Consider the following 20,716-nt stretch of genomic DNA (forward strand, 5'->3'; position numbering starts at 1 on the left):
CACACACACACACACACACAGGTTAGTATAAAACGTCACTTTTGTCGTCTGCTTTGTGCGACACTTTGACCTCTTAAAACCGCATACTAAATATGATGAGATTGTTTGCAAAGGTGAGCTAATATTTCTTTGATTATTGATCTGCATGGAAGTATAAGAGAAATAAAGATATAGTTGAAGCATTCTTGTATTCAAGTATGTCAAGAAACAAGAGATGATGACAGCCAAGTTTATTTAAATATCCAAAAGTTAAAAAGAATACAAAAGTTTCTTCATCATCAGACTGGAGTTGGTCACATGACCGGCACACACCCAAAGAAATGTGACATAAAATAAATAGGCATCTTGAAGAAGACAAACATGGGGACGTATTCATCCAGCGCAGAGGAAGAACACTCGGAAGAGATGGAACCACCACCACGCAAAGGTCACCAGGGTTCACCCACCACGTGCGCGCTGGTGACATCACTGATACATTCCACGTGCACGCCGCCGCTAACATGCACGAGCAGCGCCGAGGCACCAAAAGTTGATGAAATCAAAATAAATGGTAGACGTTAACGTCGCTCCTTTAAGGCTTCGCTTTTCATTAAGACTCTGCTCGCACCTCACTGGCTGCTTCAACCAGGAAGTGAGCCCCTATTGGCTGCTTAGATCAAACAATTTAGGGAGTTAAGAATTTCAAAGCAAATAATCTCTGGTATGACGGGGGTCACACGCCACGAGGTGGTCATTGGCCAACTTCTTTCTCGGCATCACATGACCGCCAGCCTCCATGGAGGATGCCAAAAAGCTCAGCCGAGAGTCCAAATGCATGATGGGAGTACTAAGGCATTATGGGATGGATTTGGCAGCCGTCGGTTAGCTTCCTTGGCTTCTTGAACTGAAACGACGGAGGATGTGCATTGATGTGAAAATGCCAAAGACAAGAAATCACAGAGGAAGACGATCCCTCCTAAATAAATACAACTTCCTGTCTACTGTCAACTTCCATGGAGGCAGAGCTCGCAGACACCTGAGATGGTTGGTTCCTTGGGATTGACACACCCACACATGGCAGCTTGATGATTGACACATGAGAAGGGGAGGGCGGGACATACATCAGGTGAAGACCAGGCCTGTGGAGAACTTGTTGGAGTCCACAAAGTTTGGATCTGCTCAGGAGGCCACGGCAGGTTCAAAGGTCAAGATAATCACAGCATTAGGAAGCGTGAGCTAGTGGTGAAGTGACGTCACTGCACTGAAGAAGGCAGAGGTCACCTTGGAGCGTGCTCCCGTTGGCGGCCGTACAAGGTGGCGGCGGCGGCGAGGACGTGGGTCTGACCACGGGGGCGAAGGCAGACTTCTGCTTGGCGGCGACAGACACCATGTTGGCGGGAGAGAAGGAGAAGACGCCGGAGGAGGATGAGCAGTTGGACGGCAGAGAGGTGGATGACGCCATGCCGGGACTGGACGGGACGACTGGAGGAGGACAAATGCAGGAAGGCGGGGTTTAGCTCCCTTGTCATTCAAAGGTGCGTCCCATGTGAGCGTGCACACTCACTACCGTAAGGCGAGTTGGCGGCGGAGCCGTTGAGGAAGGTGGGCGAGCCCCCCAGGTTGGTCATGTTGTTGACGTAGCCGTTGATGGCGCCCGACGCTGGCGTGTAGCCGCTTTGCTGCAGCGTGGAGCTAGACGCGTAGCTATGCGGAGACACGCTGTTGCTGCTGCGCACAAAGCCTGCTGGGGGAAAAGTCCCGTCAGACATGTCGGATTGACACCACGTTATTTTTTGATAAGACACTCACTCTGATTGGTCTGCGCGGCTTCAGACACGTTTACGGATAGCTGCCCCGTGAATGAGTTGATGCCCATCATTCCTGCGTGGGCGGAGCCAGCCAGCTGGGTGTGGCCTCGTGGAACGCTGTAGAGAGCTTCCGCAATGTCGGCCGCTCGCTTCAGGATCATCTCCTACATGTTGGGGGGGAGGGGGGGGGTGGAGAGCGGTCACATGACATCAGCAAACGCATCATGTGTCACACCTGACTTCCTGTGTCCTCTCCTCACCTGATTACTGTGGGGGAGGGCGTACAGTGCCTCCACCAGGTCAGCTGCACGCTTGAGGATCACCTCCTGCAGGGAGCAGGAACAGCAAATCACAGGCGGCAGGAAAAGGAAGTCAACGCAGGAACAGGAAGTACGAATAGAAAGTAGGAGATTCCAGACATTCTGCAGGTCCCGATGGAGGTAGAACGTTCCAGCATGTTCACAATGAAAGAGCTTCTTCATCCATGTCCATGTTGGTGTTTCCATTGTTTTTTCCATGTCTGGTCTTAAGTGTCCATCACACGGAAACATGATCCAGAATGAGGGAGTGCTTCTGGGAAGAGGCTGGCTGATAAACGGGAAGGAAAGATGATCCCTACGATCGTGTAAAGATCGATCAGGCGCTCATTTGGACCGCTATGGTCCGCCACGTCTTCTTCATCGCCAGCTCATGTTTGTGTCCTTCAACATTCTAATTTCATGGAGGTCTCTGTTGTTCATCAAAACTGACATCTGACCAACACCTTTATTATTCATCTTCTCATGTCCAGCCATTTACGGTGTGAGCATGATAGCCAGGACTCTGTGTGTGCATGTGTGGACCCAAAACCTCATAACATCCGTTAGGAATGTCATCCATGCCGGGTCACACCTCACCGTGATCTCATTTTCGACACGTGCGCATAGATCAATACGGACGTGCACACGCCTACATGAGACTTTGTGGCATCGCCATGGTGACACACGTTGATGACCTCATTATTTCAACATGACATCATCACAATGAGTCACAGGGCGACATCGGATGTGTGTATGTGTCAGTGCTCGCACACACACACACACACACACACACACACACACACACGCAGATGCTGGAGTGATATCACAGAGTACAACCTCCCTAAATGTTCACTGAGCAATTCAGCAATCATCTGTTTGTGCCAAACACTAACACCCTTTGTGTGTGTGTGTGTGTGTGTGTGTGTGTACCTTTGGCAGCCTGTCAGGGTCACCAGGGTGACGAGGAATGACCTTCTGGAGTCTTTGGAAGCCGTAGTCGATGGTTGGCTCATTGAGAGCTTGATAAGAGAAACAAACATTTCCAACCTTTAAACATTTGATCATTTATATTCATTCCTGATTGGAGGACAACAAATGATCCGCAGCGGCATCATAACAGGAATCAAACATCTCATCACACTGTGTCCACATGTGAAGGTGTGGCCAGGTGGGGGTGCGGCCAAGAAAGAGGTGGAGCTAGATGGGGTCTTGGCTGGCGGATGTGATGTTTGGTACTTTCCACTTGCGGCCATGGTAACTGACTTTTACCATGATATGCTGAAAGCTGATATGTAGTGTTCTACACTAGTCGCTAGGTGTCAGTAATGTTGCATTGATGAGACAAGAGCCACCACAGGAAGTACGCTGTCAAGACAACAAAAATACTGTAAAAATTAAATTTAAAAAGGTCTCTTATGTCTTAAATATGTCGAATATGTCTTATTTTCTGTTATGATGTCTAACAAAATTGTGTAATACAAGTGTAAAGGTGACTATAGGGGTGTTATTTCATTTCTCGAGGGCTCTAATGTTAAAAAATGAATTTAGACGTTTGTAAGCAGGTTTTCTATGCTATAAATGGACAAAATAGCCCATTTATAAAGGAATTGTACTTTGCAGAAATACAGTCATCACTTTGGGTTCTGGAAACAATTAACCATGATAAAAATGGGATTACTGTATGTGCATATTTAAGCTTCATGGCTGATGTGATGATGACATCACCCCCTCCTGACCTTATAAAGGAAAACTTGCTCATCATCCACAACGGTTCTATGAAATGGGAGCACATATTTTTTTCCCTTTTTTACTGTTTACTGTGTTCTAATGAGAGAAAAGGGCTTAGTATGAGCCAGATAACGTGGCATGTCATAGGCACCTATTTTGATTATGAATCACTCTAAAAGAACGTCTAATAGTGTTGTATCGTTTGATTTCCATGCTACTGTGATCATGCAGTAAAAACAAGTCATACTTCTTGCCGTATTTTGAGGATTTAACTTCGTTTAACTTCGAAACTTCGTGCCGAGGCGCATTGATTTCCCATAGCCGATATAGCTCATGCTACTTATGTCAACAACAGCAACACAGAAACAACGATGACACTTTTACCCCGTTCCACTCTCATTGGGGTTGCCGTGTCTTCCAGCACAAGACTGTGCTCCAGTCCTCAGCTAAAAAAATGCTAACAGCAAATGAGCATGTTGTTGAATGTGTAGCAAAACTGAAAGCCGGCAGTGTGTCTGTCCCGTTAGTGTAGCGACTAGCCAGGATTTTCGTGTTAGCTGCTACAATAACAATAGCAATTAGCTTGGTTAATATACTCTTTAGTCTTTAATATACTCACTTTTGTAAATGGATCACTGTTGTTTTTTTCCCCAAGGCTTTTTTTTTTTTTTTTTTAAATAGGTACCTCCCAGGGCGGCACGGCGGTCTAGTGGTTAGCACGCAGACCTCACAGCTAGGAGACTGGGCTCAATTCCACCCTCGGCCATCTCAGTGTGGAGTTTGCATGTTCTCCCCGTGCATGCGTGGATTTTGTCCGGGTACTCCGGTTTCCTCCCACATCCCAAAAACATGCTAGGTTAATTGGCCACTCCAAATTGTCCATAGGTATGAATGTGAGTGTGAATGGTTGTTTGTCTATATGTGCCCTGTGATTGGCTGGCGACCAGTACAGGTACCCCGCCTCTCCCTGAAGTCAGCTGGGATAGGCTCCAGCATGCCCACGACCCTCGTGAGGATAAGCGGTAAATTATTGAATGAATGAGGTACCTCCCATGCCTTGCATTGTTAGCTAGCTCATACTAACCGTTCATGTTTCACATCAATATTGTGAATGATGGTCAAAATTCCCCAAAAGTGCAGTTCCAATGTCTCAATGGTCACACTTCTGTACTTACAAATAAAGTTTTTTGAGTGCATTGCGTTCACACTGAGAAGTACCAGATGTAGCACTTATATCGGTCAAAATGGTGAGTACCACCCTTGATAGTCGCCATCTTGCCTCGAGAACATGGAGGGAGTGTGCTTTGGGACAGCACTAAGCTGGTGCACTCAGAAAATAAGTACACAGCAGACAAAGTGTACTGACAGAAGTATTGGATTTGAGAAACAGTCCTTTGTCCGTCTCACAACACTTCCTGTGTGGAATTGAAGCGTTCCCTCACACGCCGTCTCAACCTGGAGTGTGTGTGTGTGTGTGTGTGTGTGTGGTGGTAAACAGGGTGTGTTTTGTGTATAATTTGACTAATTGCTTCAATGTGGATCTCCTTAACAAGCAGACTGTTAAATTGCAGTTGCATTATTGAGCCTGTAGTTATGGTAACAATGTGTGGCTCGTTAGTGACGACTAATCTGTGGTCATCAGCTACATAATGTGTGTGTGTGTGTGTGTGTGTGTGTGTGTTTGGCCCCCACCTGTGTATATGAACCTTCCTGGTGTGCCTTTACAGAACTGTTTGGACTTGTAGGACAAAGTGACTTCCACCACACCAGGAATGTGTCTTGGTGGCGTCTGAACACGGATAGCGTGCGGCGTGATCAACTAGAGAGGTAAGAAAAGAAGGAGCAGCCAACCAATCAGAACACACGTCCCAGATTCAGCTTTCTAGTTGGATACGTGAAGTCTTCCATAAAACACTCAGCACCGACATTCTTTACACATGCTCACACAGCTCCGTGTTGTTATTGGAGAGCAGTCTCACACACACACACACACACACACACACACACACACACACACACACTGGAAGAAAGCACAGTGGGGGTGGTGTGGAAGAAGAGAATGAGGATGAAGAGGGAGCCTACCTCGCTCCACACCAGCATGGTTCCAAAGATGACCTGTAGGCCGTCAAAGAAGTTGTCTCCTATGATGATGACAGTAGCGCCCCCTGTGGTCCAGCCTTCACTGGGACTGATGGCTTTGATGCACGGCGCTGCTCCTGACCGCACGCACGCACACACACACACACACACACACACACACACACACACACACACACAGTGTTAGAGGACTGTGTATTTGTGTATTTGTGTATTTCATGTATGCTGAAACATCATTTTGTTATTCTAAGTAATTCAACCCACATATTTTATGACGTTGTTGTGTATCAAATAAAATATTAAATTTAGCAGAGCACACACACGGATGTTTTGTGTGTGTGTTAGAGTGTTGTAGCGGAGGGATTAGCCAGATGGATGGCAGGAATCATCTGATAGGATTAAACCATCAACCATCTGCTGGCCATGATGCTCACAAACACACACACACACACACACACACACACACACACATTACCGTGGTCGAGGTACGAGGGCGTTCCTTCAGCAGCATCGAGCCTTCGGGCCCGTCGACCATGTTTGGAGTTGTTGTGGACAAACATGTTGTCAGACACGGACAGGACATGTCCCTCCACGCTCACGGTAGTGGACACCACCACCTGGGGGGGAGGGGAGTGAGGGGTGAGGAGAGGAGGGGGTTAGGGGATGAGACAAAACAACCCAAGTAGCATAGTGCCATTCAAACAACGTGGAATCTATATTGAAATTTCAACGTTAGCTCATTAAATCGTTTAGCATCAGTTGGCACCCACAGCTAACATTGAAACAACGTTGATTACGTAACCATAGATCGACACAATTTCAATTGTTTTGCTCATAAAATCTGTGTTTTCAATGAATCAAAACAGAAGGGCTCATTTAAAAGATATAGGCTATCTATATATTTATCTAGTATACATAAAAGGCACACACTGTTATAAGAGAAATCAAATGTTTTATTTGGTTTCATTGACGGCCATGCATAAACCTTCCATAAACCTTCCAGGCCGGTCTGGCACACGTCAGCTCGAGCAAATGAAGGTGGTGAAGGCATAGAAATTTTCTAACCTACATCGCACATCAGATCAGTCACATGACATGCGCCAGGCTAATCCAAGCTACGACGAATTACTTGACTGGCAATTTTCTTACATATGAGTGTATACCTGTTAGCTTACCCATTAGGCTTCCAGGCCGGGACAACCGTAAAACTGTATGGAGTGATGAAAAAAAATGTATCCTCCTATTCCGTGTGGAAGTGGTAAGTTTTTGACTTTGTCTCCAATATGTTGGAGGCAACAATATGTCGCTGGCTCGGTTGCTAGCTCACTACCAAGGAATCCCTGCAGCATAGGAATTGTGTAATGTGTTGTAAACAATGACTAAGGGCCCCTACAGGGCTCTAATAATGTAGGCTAGACCTCGGCCATCTCTGTGTGGAGTTTGCATGTTCTCCCCGTGCATGCGTGGGTTTTCTCCGGGTACTCCGGTTTCCTCCCACATTCCAAAAACATGCTAGGTTAATTAGCCACTCCAAATTGTCCATAGGTATGAATGTGAGTGTGAATGGTTGTTTGTCTATATGTGCCCTGTGATTGGCTGGCCACCAGTCCAGGGTGTACCCCGCCTAATTATCTTTCATCTCATCTATGCATCAATGCTGTTTCAATGTCACTGCTTGTCAGGTTTCATCAGTTTGGCAACATTGATTCAACATCTGTTTTGCATTGAAATCATGCAAAACAGATGCAACCAACAATAATCAATATTGTTTCAGTGTTCCCGTGCTATATGGGAAAGGGTGGATACTTGGGGGAAGTGAAAGCATGCAAGTGTGAAAACTTCTTTAAATGGGCCCTCTTATCACTGTTACATCACGCACACACACACTCAGTTTAGCTTGGTGTGTGCGTGTGTGTGTATGTGTGTGTGCCCACATCTTCTCCAATGTTGAAGGGTCCGGCAGTTAATTACCTCCCAGAGAAACAGAGCTGTCTTCTTTGGTTCCACTACAATAGAGCTGCACAATTAAACACACGCTTTCTTCCTGATGGTGTCACAGCACCAAATATAAAGGAAGTAATAAAGAGTGTTGACTCCTCCCCTTTACTTCTTCTCAAGAGGTTATTGTGCTTCTAAAGGGTCCACACACACACACACATGCACACGCACACACACACACAAATACAGAGCGAGAGAGAGAACGGGCTTCACCTGAAACCTCCTCATGTCTCGTGGGTTCCCAGCATTCTTCAGGCAGTTCTGGTTGCACTTGAGGAAGAACTTGAGGAAAAACCTGAGAAGACGGAAAAGAAGAATCAAGGTCACGACAAGGGCATCATCAATAGCACGTCCATGGTGCTCATGCACATCACCGTACGGACGGCTCTGCTGCATGCTGGGAACTTCTACCAGCTTCTGTGTTTGTGGGGAATGAACCACTTTACATCATTAGAACTTTTTTTTAATCTTCACTTTGCATCACCTCCATTCCCTGGAGGCTCAGCTCACATGACAGGACTTGTAGTGCAGCAGGAGAACAAAGCTGAGGTGTGTGTGCGTATAGTTGTGTGTGTGTGTGTGTGTGTGTGTGGCGGTGCAGCACAGAGCAGTGGCAGGTCCGGGGTGTAAAACTCAGCCTTAACGAGCTCAGGCTTCGTTAGAACACAGGCGCTGAGATTCTGCATGAGTAATTGTGTTGACCTCTCACCCCTGGGTGACAGCCTATCACAGCGGAGGACAGCCACAGTGACCCCCTGCGACCTTCCACTGTCTAGTCCTCTTCACAACCTCCAGTATCTTAGCGTTAACACCGCCGACTTGTTTGACCTCTCTCTCTCACACACACACACACACACACACACACACACACACACACACACACACACACACACACAAATGGTGTGTTTAAAAAGTAGAATTAGTGAAATGAAAGAGCCGTCATTACAAAATAATATCCAGATCCATGATCAACAAACATGAGTATAATGAATATTAATAATGTGTCACACTCATATATAGCATATGGAACTACTTTATTAGCATACCAATCAATGAATGTAATCAACTCCCATTGGCTGACAGTCTTCTTCATTACACAGCCCCGCCCACCCACCAATTGACCCCATCTGGCCTAATCAAGTCCCCCACACAAAGGCCCTGAAGCCACCACTCCCGCCCCCCCCCACACGCACGTGTGTGTGGTCGTTAAAGGCTTCCAATTAAAGTGGGCAATTATAAAATGACTTGGGGGGAGGGGGCCACCATGACCATTTCACCCTCCCTTTAACCCCCTCCCCAGAGGCTTGATCATGTTCGACTGATAACATGGTTGTTGACCTTTGCTCTTTGCTCTCGCTCTCGCTCTCACACACACGCATGTATACGCTACATAGACATATCATACACACACACACACACACGCATGTATACGGTACATAGACATATCATACACACACACACACACACGCATGTATACGGTACATAGACATATCATACACACACACACACACACGCATGTATACGGTACATAGACATATCGTACACACACACACACACACGCATGTATACGCTACATAGACATATCATACACACACACACACGCACACACGCATGTATACGGTACATAGACGTATCGTACACACACACACACACGCATGTATACGGTACATAGACATATCATACACACACACACACACACACACGCATGTATACGGTACATAGACATATCATACACACACACACACACACACGCATGTATACGGTACATAGACATATCATACACACACACACGCATGTATACGGTACATAGACATATCATACACACACACACACACACACACGCATGTATACGGTACATAGACATATCGTACACACACACACACACACGCATGTATACGGTACATAGACATATCGTACACACACACACACACACGCATGTATACGGTACATAGACATATCGTACACACACACACACACACGCATGTATACGGTACATAGACATATCGTACACACACACACACACACACACACACACACACACACACACACGCACACACGCATGTATACGGTACATAGACATATCGTACACACACACACACACACGCATGTATACGGTACATAGACATATCGTACACACACACACACGCACACACGCATGTATACGGTACATAGACATATCATACACACACACACACACACACACGCATGTATACGGTACATAGACATATCATACACACACACACACACACACACGCATGTATACGGTACATAGACATATCATACACACACACACACACACACGCATGTATACGGTACATAGACATATCGTACACACACACACACGCATGTATACGGTACATAGACATATCGTACACACACACACACACACGCATGTATACGGTACATAGACATATCATACACACACACACACACACGCATGTATACGGTACATAGACATATCGTACACACACACACACACACGCATGTATACGGTACATAGACATATCGTACACACACACACACACACACATGTATACGGTACATAGACATATCGTACACACACACACACACACACACACACACACACGTATACAGTACATAGACATATCGTACACACACACACACACACACACACACACTGATGTTGTTCTCCAGTGTGTTATGTTGTCATGTTGGTGTCGAGATGTGCTTGTAGCCGGCCAGCGATCATGTGACCCGTGCGCCATAGCGTCACGTGCATGCCGCATGCATTATTCAGCCGCTGAGACGGCAATTAAGAGCTGCCGGCACAACTGACATGAATATTTAATACAGCGGCCTGAGGACGCAGGCAGGAAGTGACTGACAGTTTGGCCATGACCATGAAGCAGCATGGAGGTGTGTGTGTGTGTGAGTGTGTGTGTGTGTGTGTGTGTGTGTGTGAGGACAGACAGAATGAGAAGAGAGGATTGTGGGAATTTGTTTCTTAAGTTAACAGTCACAATGCCAACAGGGCGAGGGACACATCCGGGGGAATTCCAGCAGTGTGCGTGTGTGTGTGTGTGCGTGTGCGTGTGCGTGTGCGTGTGCGTGTGCGTGTGTGTGTATGTGTCCGTTTTATTCCCCAAAGACTCAGTAAGCTGCTGAGCTAAGAATAACGGCGCTGCTGCCTGGCAAGAGAGACAGACAATGTTGTTGACAGGTGGAGCAGTGCGGAGAGACGTTTACAGAAGACATTTCTCCTTCTTCATGTCTCGCTTCCATGGCTTTGCCGTCATGTGACTAAATAACGTTCTCTTGCACATCTTCACCTTCTTTAAATGGCGTTCCTGTTGCCAGGCTGCACAAGTTCTACACTGGGTCTCGACCAAACTTCTTTGAACAGCGTCTTGGTGTTTAGGGGTGTACCTACACGCAATATGTACTGTCCTACACAGTACATATTGCGTGTAGGACAGCGAGTGTGTCTTGCGTTATGTCATGAATACGGTTCAGCCCAGCCTTTGGCTAGCAGGACTCACGGCTAACAAGGAGAAGTCAGCTCCTGAAAACCCTCCTCCACTGTCTCCTCATGCTAGAGCTAATGCTGCACTGCTCCAATATGGAACGTTCATGTACTACTAATAAAATCAGAAAACTTCACTCCATCTCTTAGTATCTCTCATAGGTGAGGGTGAGAACATACGTAGATGGACCGGTAAATTGAGAGCTTTGGCTTCCTGCTCAGTTCTGTCTTCACGATGACGGTCTGGTACAACAACCTCATTACTGCATGGACCTGCCCGTCAATATCAACTCTTCCACCTGGGGAAAGACCTTGCTCCCAACCCAGATGGTACCATCCACCCTTTTCTGACCTGAGATCATGTCCTCAGATTTGGAGGTGCTGAATCTCAGGTCACACATCCTGATGAAGACACCCGGACCAAATCGTTTGCAACTAGCACAGACGAGATCCTAAGGCCACCATGCTGGACCTCCTCAACGCCTTCAATGCGCCTAGAAATTCTGTCCATGAAAATGATGAACTATACCAGGCTCCTGCACTGGCTGTACGAGGACAGAATGAACCTATCCCATACTCCCAGAGCATCCCCACAGAACACTCCGAGGGAAAAAAGAAAGTCCACAATGTGCTCCCATGTACTCTCCAAAGGGTGTAGAGCTGGTCCAGTGTTCCGTGACCAGGATGAACCCACAGTACCTCCGTCATGGTGATGGACCTCAGACCGCTTCCTGTATCAAAAGGTACGTCAGTGGGATTGAGAAGGACCTTAAAGTAGTCCTTCCATCGCCAGACTATAGGCTCAGTTGGGGTGGAGATCTGCAGGTCAACCCCCAGTAAACGGTGTGGACCAGGCACTGCTTCCTCCTTCCTCCTGCTTCCTCCTTCCTCCTGCTTCAGGCGCCCCACAAGCCATCCATGCGCCATTCCTCCCCGCTTTAAATGTAGCATCATTCTAGCTCTCTTGCTAACTGACGCCGCTTTGTTGAAACGTGCACTTCCTGTCTGCTATATCGACCTGCTAGCATCACATGCACACACCTGGTGCCTTCACTGTGCGATGCAAGGAGGCGGGGGAAGGGAGGGGGAGGGGAGGAAGACTGAGATGTGGAAAAGTGCTAGCGGAAATGTAGCGGTGCAGCAGGAGGAAGAAGAAAGGAAGACGACTTAAGAGGCCGAGCTGAGCTGACTTCATTTGCATAACCACGCTTGATACGCGTGCAGGTAATTGATAGCTGAGCGCCATATCGCTGTCAATCACTGTTGGTTTCCCTGGAGATATGCTAATGAGCAAGATGATGACGATGACGGTGATGATGGGGGATCTTCACCGGCAGCCATCGCGCACACGCACGTGAACGCATCACAATGATGTCACACATTGATCAACAGGTGCCACAGAAAGTAAACCTGTCACTTCCTGTCAGGTGATCGCGTGACCTCACCAATGATACCCATCAATAAAGAGGAGGAGTCAGAGGTGATGGGTCAGAGGAAGATTTTGTAGAGGAGCAGAGGCAGCTGCAAGGAGGGAAGGAGGGGGTGGAGGGGTGGGGGTTGGTCTTAAAGGCATAGTGTTGAATTATAGATGAGACATTGATTTGGGGAGGGTGACGAGGGGGGGAAAGGGGAGGTGAAAGGAGGGGGAGGGAGTACATGAAGTCGAAAGGATACAAACACACACACACACACACACACACACACACACACACGATGGCAGCGATACAAAGTCTCAGTGAAGCATGCAAGCATCTTGTAAACATCCCAAATAACGATGTATGCATACATTAGCATTTCATATGCTAACTGTTGTCAAGGAATACATCAAAAGAATGCTTTATGCTTAATGACAGCTGTCGTCTCGTGACGTCACCAATTAAGAGGAGGAGAGGGAAGATGCATCTCATGTGGGTCAAGTACACACGCACACACTTTAATGACATTATTAATGATTTCTTCGGCTAACTGCGCTCAGCAGCTTTTAAAGAACTCGATCCCCGCCCACCATTTTCGTTGGCCACACCCACTCTTCCCACTGCTTCCTTGGATGGTGTTTAACTAACAAACTATCAATGGCTCTGCACGCTGGCACACAACTCGCATGCGCACTTAATTAAGGAGACTATACAATTTGCGGGGGAAGAACACAGGAGTACTACAACACGATCACAAGTGTGTGTACGCAGTTGAAGAAAAACTTCAAATGCGTGCATCACGTGCTGATTGACGGCTGTCGCGTGCCAAGCGTCAGCGAGAATGTAGTCAAACACACGCCTTGTTAATAAGCTCTTTGAGTTGTGTTTGTCATCTTCCCTTCAGCGGGACTAACACGTGTGTGTGTGTGTGTGTGTGTGTGTGTGTTAGCATGATGACAAATAGGCACATAGAAGAGAACGCTACTTCCTGTTCCGCCTCCCGGTGGAGAGCACTAATTAGGCTGCGCACTTGTCAGGAGGATGCACGCTGGCGTTTCATGAGCGTGTTGCTTCCTATTTGTTCCTCTCATTAGGTAATCAAAGTTGTTAGCATGTTTACACTCATGGTAGCGCACTGGCATCAAACATCAATGTTTGTGCATGCCTACTGGGAATACACAGAGCGCTCACACACTCACACACACACACACACACACACACACAGACCATGTTGAACTAGAGAAGGAAATTTGCGTAGAAATAGTACTGTATGCTGAAGAAGTGAATTACAGGGATCAAGTGGACATTTGAGGGATATGGATAATTGTTTGAGAATTCATTTAAAGGGGAATTTTGGGCCTGAAAGGGAACTGGTTGACAAATGTAGAAGGAACAGTGGATCCCGACATATCCCGTCTCTGCAAATTCAAGATTTTTGCATGAACAAATACATTTTTTCTCTCTGAAAATAGAATGCATTTTTAATTGCAGAAAACATCAATTCATCTTCCTCGTCCCTTGATAAAAACACTAAAGTCGTTTTCTTCAGTGTCGGAACCAAACAGTTCCACAAATTCCCTCGCCATACAACCCCGCCAGTCTGTGTCCCTCTTTGGTCGTCACTCCCAGCACCACCCAAATCAGCCCCCTGCCGGCGACCGTGAACAAGACAATGTTCCACGCCTTCAAGATCCCAGCCAAAGCTGCTAGATCTCTAGATCTAATCGCATTTAACCTGAAGCTGCACCACACCTACCTCTCCAAGCGCTCCCCATGATGAAGCGCAAATTGACAGCTCTTAAGCGCGCGAGATGTCATGAGACCAGAAGGTACTATAAACCCGGTTTGTGAGAGTGAGAAAAAAGTTCTGGCTTTTCCCTCGATCTGAAATGACAGTAAATATGTTATAGTAAAGGGGCGGCACGGCGGTCTAGTGGTTAGTGCGCAGACCTCACAGCTAGGAGACCAGGGTTCATCGGCCATCTCCGTGTGGAGTTCCAAAAACATGCTAGGTTAATTCCAAATTAGGAATTAGGCCATTAGGCCACTCCAAATTGGTATGAATGTGAGTGTGAATGGTTTGTCTATATGTGCGACCAGTCCAGGGTGTACCCCGCCTCTCGCCTGAAGACAGCTGGCATAGGCTCCAGCACCCCCCGCGACCCTCGTGAGGAAAAAGCGGAAAAGAAAATGAATGAATGAATGTTATAGTAAAGCCTACAAAGTACAACATTCATGTAAAAGGTAATGATGCGACATCAGGGCGCCACCATCTGGCAACAAAAACACTAGCTTCTATCGTCAACTTGGATACAACCCCGCCTGAAACGTGACTGTAAGGTACATGATGGGACGGCAAACAGCGAGGCTGTACGTAGATCTATGTGTTTGGCTTCTGGTACTTTACACCCCCTCAAGTGGACATTGATTGGCTCTCATTGTGACTGGTCTTGTTGAGCACCAGCTGCTAGGCTCCCATTGTAGGGCAGGGTGAGGAGCGGTGAGTAGGGGGGATGTGAAAACGGAGACACGTGAGAGTTGTCTGTCCAATTAATGTGATATGCATTTTTTGTAAAAGAGTTTGTTTACTGCAAAAAGCTCAGGTTTAGCACCCCACAAAGCAGCCACAGCTAACATTAGTAGCAAATGTGCGGCCCTTCAAATGATTTTTAAAGCCACTTTGATGGTATATATCTGAAAATACCTGAAATGAAAATACTTCAGCAATTTTTTGTGTGTGATTAAAAAAGATTAATTAATTGACCTGTGGTTAATTAATCTTGCCCTTTTTGACAGCACCAGTCTCAATTACTCACAGATTTTCCCCATTCATAGGCAGGCCAGGAAAGGATGTCCCGTGAAGAGCAGGCATCTACTGTATTTCATTCATATTGTGTCTGTGGTAAAGACACCAAAGAAAATGAATTAAGACAAAAGTTGAAGTTAATATGCGTGTGTGTGAATGTAGGAGCCCATGTCAGCTGTCCAAGTTGTGTGTAGGTCAAGGGGAGCTGCCAGGAAGTAGAGTCATGTGACCCTCCATGGACCCTGCTCACCTGTATCCATACCCGTGTTTAAAGCAGCCATTGTGATGGTAATGCTCCTCGGCGTCTTCTTTGTGCACGCCGCTGCCACTCACGCTCCTATCTCTCCTTCCCTGAGAAGAGTTTCCATCTAACGTATGGCGGCGGCCGGATTAAAGGCGGCCAAAGCGCTGACGCAGGACGTGCACACTTTACATGAAGAGCGCACGTGACCTTTCCATTGAAGCGACATGACCTTAGCTTAGCGACTGAACGAGAGCTGCAACATGACCTCATGTTAGGTCGCTGCCATCGTCCTGTGTGTGCACGTGCAGGTGATTGGATAGAAAACATCAAAGATAATCATCCATTAAAATGCAGCTTCACAGCCTCCATCACATCCATGACAGAGACATAAATGTGCACGTGTGCGTGTGTTCACGAACGGTTCACTGGCACATCACCCAGCTATGATATCATGATAGGACAGGTGTGTGCTATATAAACATGGAGGAAACATGAAATAGTGCCAATGCATTGTGGAAACATGCACCTCTTGCTTATAAACAGGAAATAAGTCTTCCACGCCACTGATTGATTCCTAACCAATGTGGCACATTAGTGGGAGCTCATCAGTTGTGACAATTTCACTTCATTGGTCCCAATGAGGTGAGTTTTGTGCTACAACTGATGTTCATCTATGTGCCTACGCCAGTGACCCACAGTGACAGATAGAACAATTGAATGCTCTTCCACTAGATGGCAGTAGGCACACAATTAACCATGATATGCGCCTGCCATTCATACAACAGAATAAGTGCTGGCATGCTGGGTGATGTGCCTGGGGGTTTTCATTCATTCATTTTCTACTGCTTATCCTCACGAGGGTCGCCGAGGGTGCTGGAGCCTATCCCAGCTGTCTTCGTGCGAGAGGCGGGGTACACCCTGGACTGGTGGCCAGCCAATCACAGGGCACATATAGACAAACAACCATTCACACTCACATTCATACCTATGGACAATTTGGAGTGGCTAATTAACCTAGCATGTTTTTGGAATGTGGGAGGAAACCGGAGTACCCGGAGAAAACCCACGCATGCACAGGGAGAACATGTAAACTCCACACAGAGATGGCAGAGGGTGGAATTGAACTCTGGTCTCCTAGCTGCGCGCTAACCACTCGACCACCTGAGAGTTTTATCATGTAAAAATACAGTCAGTAAAGGCTTGAAAACATAACTGATTTAAGGTCAGTCCAATGTTACCAAACGCTTCCTAAAAACACTTTACTGTATGTGCAGTGAAAAAAAACAAAAAAACAATTAAAATGAAAATGCCCTGTGATTGGCTGGCCACCAGTCCAGGGTGTACCCCGCCTCTCGCCCAAAGACAGCTGGGATAGGCTCCAGCACCCCCCGCGACCGTCGTGAGGACAAGCGGTAGAAAATGAATGAATGAATAAAATGAAAATGGGACCTCCGTCTCTTTTAGCAGAACTCTACTTGAATAAAAATCATAATCCAAAAACAAGAAAAAAAACCCTAATCTAATAAAAGCTACACTCCTTAACAGCAATGTAAGTTAATGACGCTACAAAGATAAAGCCTGCTGATGCATGGTGTCACGTCGGACACAGCAGCACCAGATAATGCCAGGACCGCTCCCGGGTGTGGGAAGTCATCACAACAATGCGTACCCATGTAGGAACAATGCGTACCGGGCATACTATTGTCATGCACTAGACGTAAACAGTACTTGACAAGATGTACTGTAAATGAGTGGTGTGGGAGTGTGGTCACTTTGTGCCATTTTTGGACCCGAACGACACGCCAAGTGTGTAATTTATTTGTGAACAGAACGCAAAGAGTTTTCACGTTTTTCCATGGCGTGCCATAAATACATGAATAAATGACATTCATTGCCACAGCAAATTGCTGGACAATGCTGAGACAAAATGGGTGCAAGTTTAAATCCCTTTACTCCTCACTTGCACCACTCTGTGCGTACACTTGCCAGCGGCTCCGCCTCCACCCACTGGGAAAAAAAAAGAGACTGAACAACTGACAGGAGGGTTGACTCACTACGTTCATTCTGCTATAGAACCAACATGCCCTGATGTTGAGACAGATGCACAGAGTAAACCCTTTTGTCATCCGGCCTGTTTGGTGATTATTGTGACAGGTCTAGCACTAAAGATGTCAAAATGATGAACCAAATAATCGGATAAAACATTTTTGCTTGGTTGCATTGGTGGCATAGGCGCACATGGTGATCCCTGCAGGCAGAGAAACATTTTTTGTATAAATTCAAACAGTTTCGACAGGAAGCACAAATCAAAGGAAATACAGCTGGAATAGGTGCAGATTCTGGAAAATCTAAAAAGTTTTCTGTGTGGGTTATTGTGTGTAGCTGCTCTATAGGAGTCCACAACTCATTACAAAGGGTTGAAAAATGAGCGTAATATGTCCCCTTTAAATGTTAACCAAATAACGCTAGAAATCATTTTTTACAAGTTGAGCACGTATGAAAATAGAATATAATAACCTCCAGTGACTCATACATAATAATAATAATAATCAGAATAATAAACCCCAGCAGTTTGTGTGTTTGTGTGGGTATACTGACATGCATGTCTCACATGGTGTGTTTCCTGCTATTGTCACATGTACATATATTGATAGGCTATCTTTAGTGAAAGACAATTGTCAAAGACTTCCTGGTCTCATTAGGCAAGAACAACAACAACCCAACACCGTGTGTGTGTGTGTGTGTGTGTGTGTGTGTGTGTGTGTGTGTGTGTGTTGCACACAATCACAGTCTGCACAAGTCTCCCAACACACAAATGAGCGACTTGAAGGTGAAAAGTCAGACAGCGAAAAAAAATGTGTGAGCGATATAGCAGCATGCAGGAAGTGCACTGTGTTGTGTACAGGAAGTGGCACTGATCCACTTCCTGATGGGCCCAGATGGGAATCTCATTTATAGCTGCCAGGCCACACACACACACACACACACACACACCATGGATGACGTGCGGCTCTCTCACCGATGATAGTTCAGCCGGTGTGCTAACATGTTGGCTGACGTGTTACACGTGTTACATAACAGACCAACACTGACAGACAAACACAGGCTGCCCCCCCCCCCCCCATCTCATTAGCGGCGACTGCCATCCTCAGTCAAGCCAATCCTGGAACAAGCATTCTAATAATAAGAGAAGAACAGATGTGTGATGTCTTCATTATCGTCTCAGTCTTATAATCAGTCTATTATTATTATTATTATTAACATCATAATAAATATGGCAGCACAATGGTGGTGAAAAACGATGTTAGCTTGTGCGGCGGGCTGCTCTTGTTACATATTCAAGCTGCATAAATCACGCTGACACAATTAAGGATGGCCAGGGCAAAGGAGAAGGCGGGACTTAATCATGTGGAAGTGACAAGTGTAACCTACACACACACACACACACACACAATTAACACACAGCTTGTAGTGTAGCCTGTGGTCGTGGTGGTGACGGACACTCGGCGATGACTGTGGTCAAAGCGGACTAAACACGCTGAGTCAGCACAACACATCAGCAGGAAAACCGCAAAGTCATGAAAGCATGCGACGTGCACGACTCTACACACCGGTGATGGGAGGCAGAAAGTCATGATGGCCACATTCTTAAAGACAGAGTGAGTAAAAAGTAGATTTTGTTTCTAGGTAAAATCCATATCAATTTCATAGATGCAAGCCAATTACCTTTCAAAATAAGACAGCCTAACAGAGCTGTGACATCCAGGAAGGTGTCTGCTGTTGGTAGTTTTTAACTTACATAATCACGACCGAAGACGTATTTATATGTCTTTTACGAGGTACAAAGAGGTGATGATGCAACTCCACACTAGAAGACAGCATGTGTGTTGCACTTTTAAGCTGAAAAAACGGCCACAAGGTGGCAGAAGTGCATTTTATAAAAGCACAGCCTGCATCTTTTCCTTGTAAACGAGCACTATGCGGCAACCAGGAAGTGAAAAGGCTTGGAGTCCTGTTGTGGCATCATTGTGTAGACCAGTGGTTCTCAAACTGGGGGGGTTATTATGAAAGGGGGGTTACAGATTACAGATGGTCAGATCCTTGTATCCACCATACTATATGTGCCATGTATACGTATATATATGTATATATATGTTTTTTAATGCTCCGACTATGAAAATTGGAAAAATTTGTATATGTGTGTGTATATATACACACACATATACAAAGCTCTGCATATATATACGTATATATATATATATATATATATATATATATATATATATATATATATATATATATATATATATATATATATACGTATATATATCGCGAATTAACCTAGCATGTTTTTGGAATGTGGGAGGAAACCGGAGTACCTGGAGAAAACCTGCAAACTCCACGCAGAGAGGCCAAGGGTGGAATCGATACTAGCTGTGAGGACTGCGTGCTAACCACTCAACCACCGTGCAGCCGATCTGCAAGGATCTTTACAAAAAACAAGTCACTTCTAAAAGAAGAATCTGGGAAAGCTGGCTCAGATTCTTTGTTTATATGTGCTGAAAAGAGCTTTAGCGCCATCTATCCTTTTGGGGGTGGGCACTATCATCTCACTATGGAGATGATGCATATAAACAGGGACGTCAAGCTGAGGTGTGAAAAATTGCATGGAAACGTACTGAGTGACACACACGCACGCTAATAATGTTGACTGACCGCACTTAACTTCAGCATGTGAACCCTCAACCCTCTAACCAGTTTAACGAGGAGGCCCGCTAAGCTAACGAGCACCCATGTAGCTGGACCCGTTTAACCTCAGCGGGTCAGAGAAGACAAGAGTTGGTCAGAACACGCCTGT

The 20,716-nt window shown here is 46.1% G+C and overlaps 1 protein-coding gene across 6 annotated transcripts in view; it reads right to left on the bottom strand.

Moving 5' to 3' along the window:
• Window positions 1–215: 215 nt before the first annotated feature.
• LOC131138681 (transcription factor COE1-like) overlaps window positions 216–20,716 on the bottom strand; it is a 25,101-nt gene continuing 4,600 nt past the window's right edge. The window contains exons 7-16 of one of the 6 annotated variants that reach the window (XM_058087820.2): window positions 8,123–8,204; window positions 6,387–6,528; window positions 5,897–6,030; window positions 5,507–5,633; window positions 3,017–3,105; window positions 2,048–2,113; window positions 1,789–1,951; window positions 1,544–1,723; window positions 1,261–1,461; window positions 216–1,154 (exon numbers count right to left, since the gene is read on the bottom strand). In XM_058087820.2, the coding sequence (XP_057943803.2) occupies window positions 1,102–1,154; window positions 1,261–1,461; window positions 1,544–1,723; window positions 1,789–1,951; window positions 2,048–2,113; window positions 3,017–3,105; window positions 5,507–5,633; window positions 5,897–6,030; window positions 6,387–6,528; window positions 8,123–8,204 (1,237 nt within the window). In that variant the 3' untranslated portion in view covers window positions 216–1,101. Of the gene's footprint in view, window positions 1,462–1,543; window positions 1,724–1,788; window positions 1,952–2,047; window positions 2,114–3,016; window positions 3,106–5,506; window positions 5,634–5,896; window positions 6,031–6,386; window positions 6,529–8,122; window positions 8,205–20,716 lie in introns of all 6 variants that reach the window. The other 5 variants (XM_058087823.2, XM_058087819.2, XM_058087822.2 and 2 more) reach the window with 5 other exon arrangements.

Source organism: Doryrhamphus excisus, linkage group LG21, assembly GCF_037039965.1.
Source record: "Doryrhamphus excisus strain RoL-2023G ecotype Guam linkage group LG21, RoL_Dexc_Guam_v1.1, whole genome shotgun sequence".
In the NCBI taxonomy this organism is placed as follows: Eukaryota; Metazoa; Chordata; class Actinopteri; order Syngnathiformes; family Syngnathidae; genus Doryrhamphus; species Doryrhamphus excisus.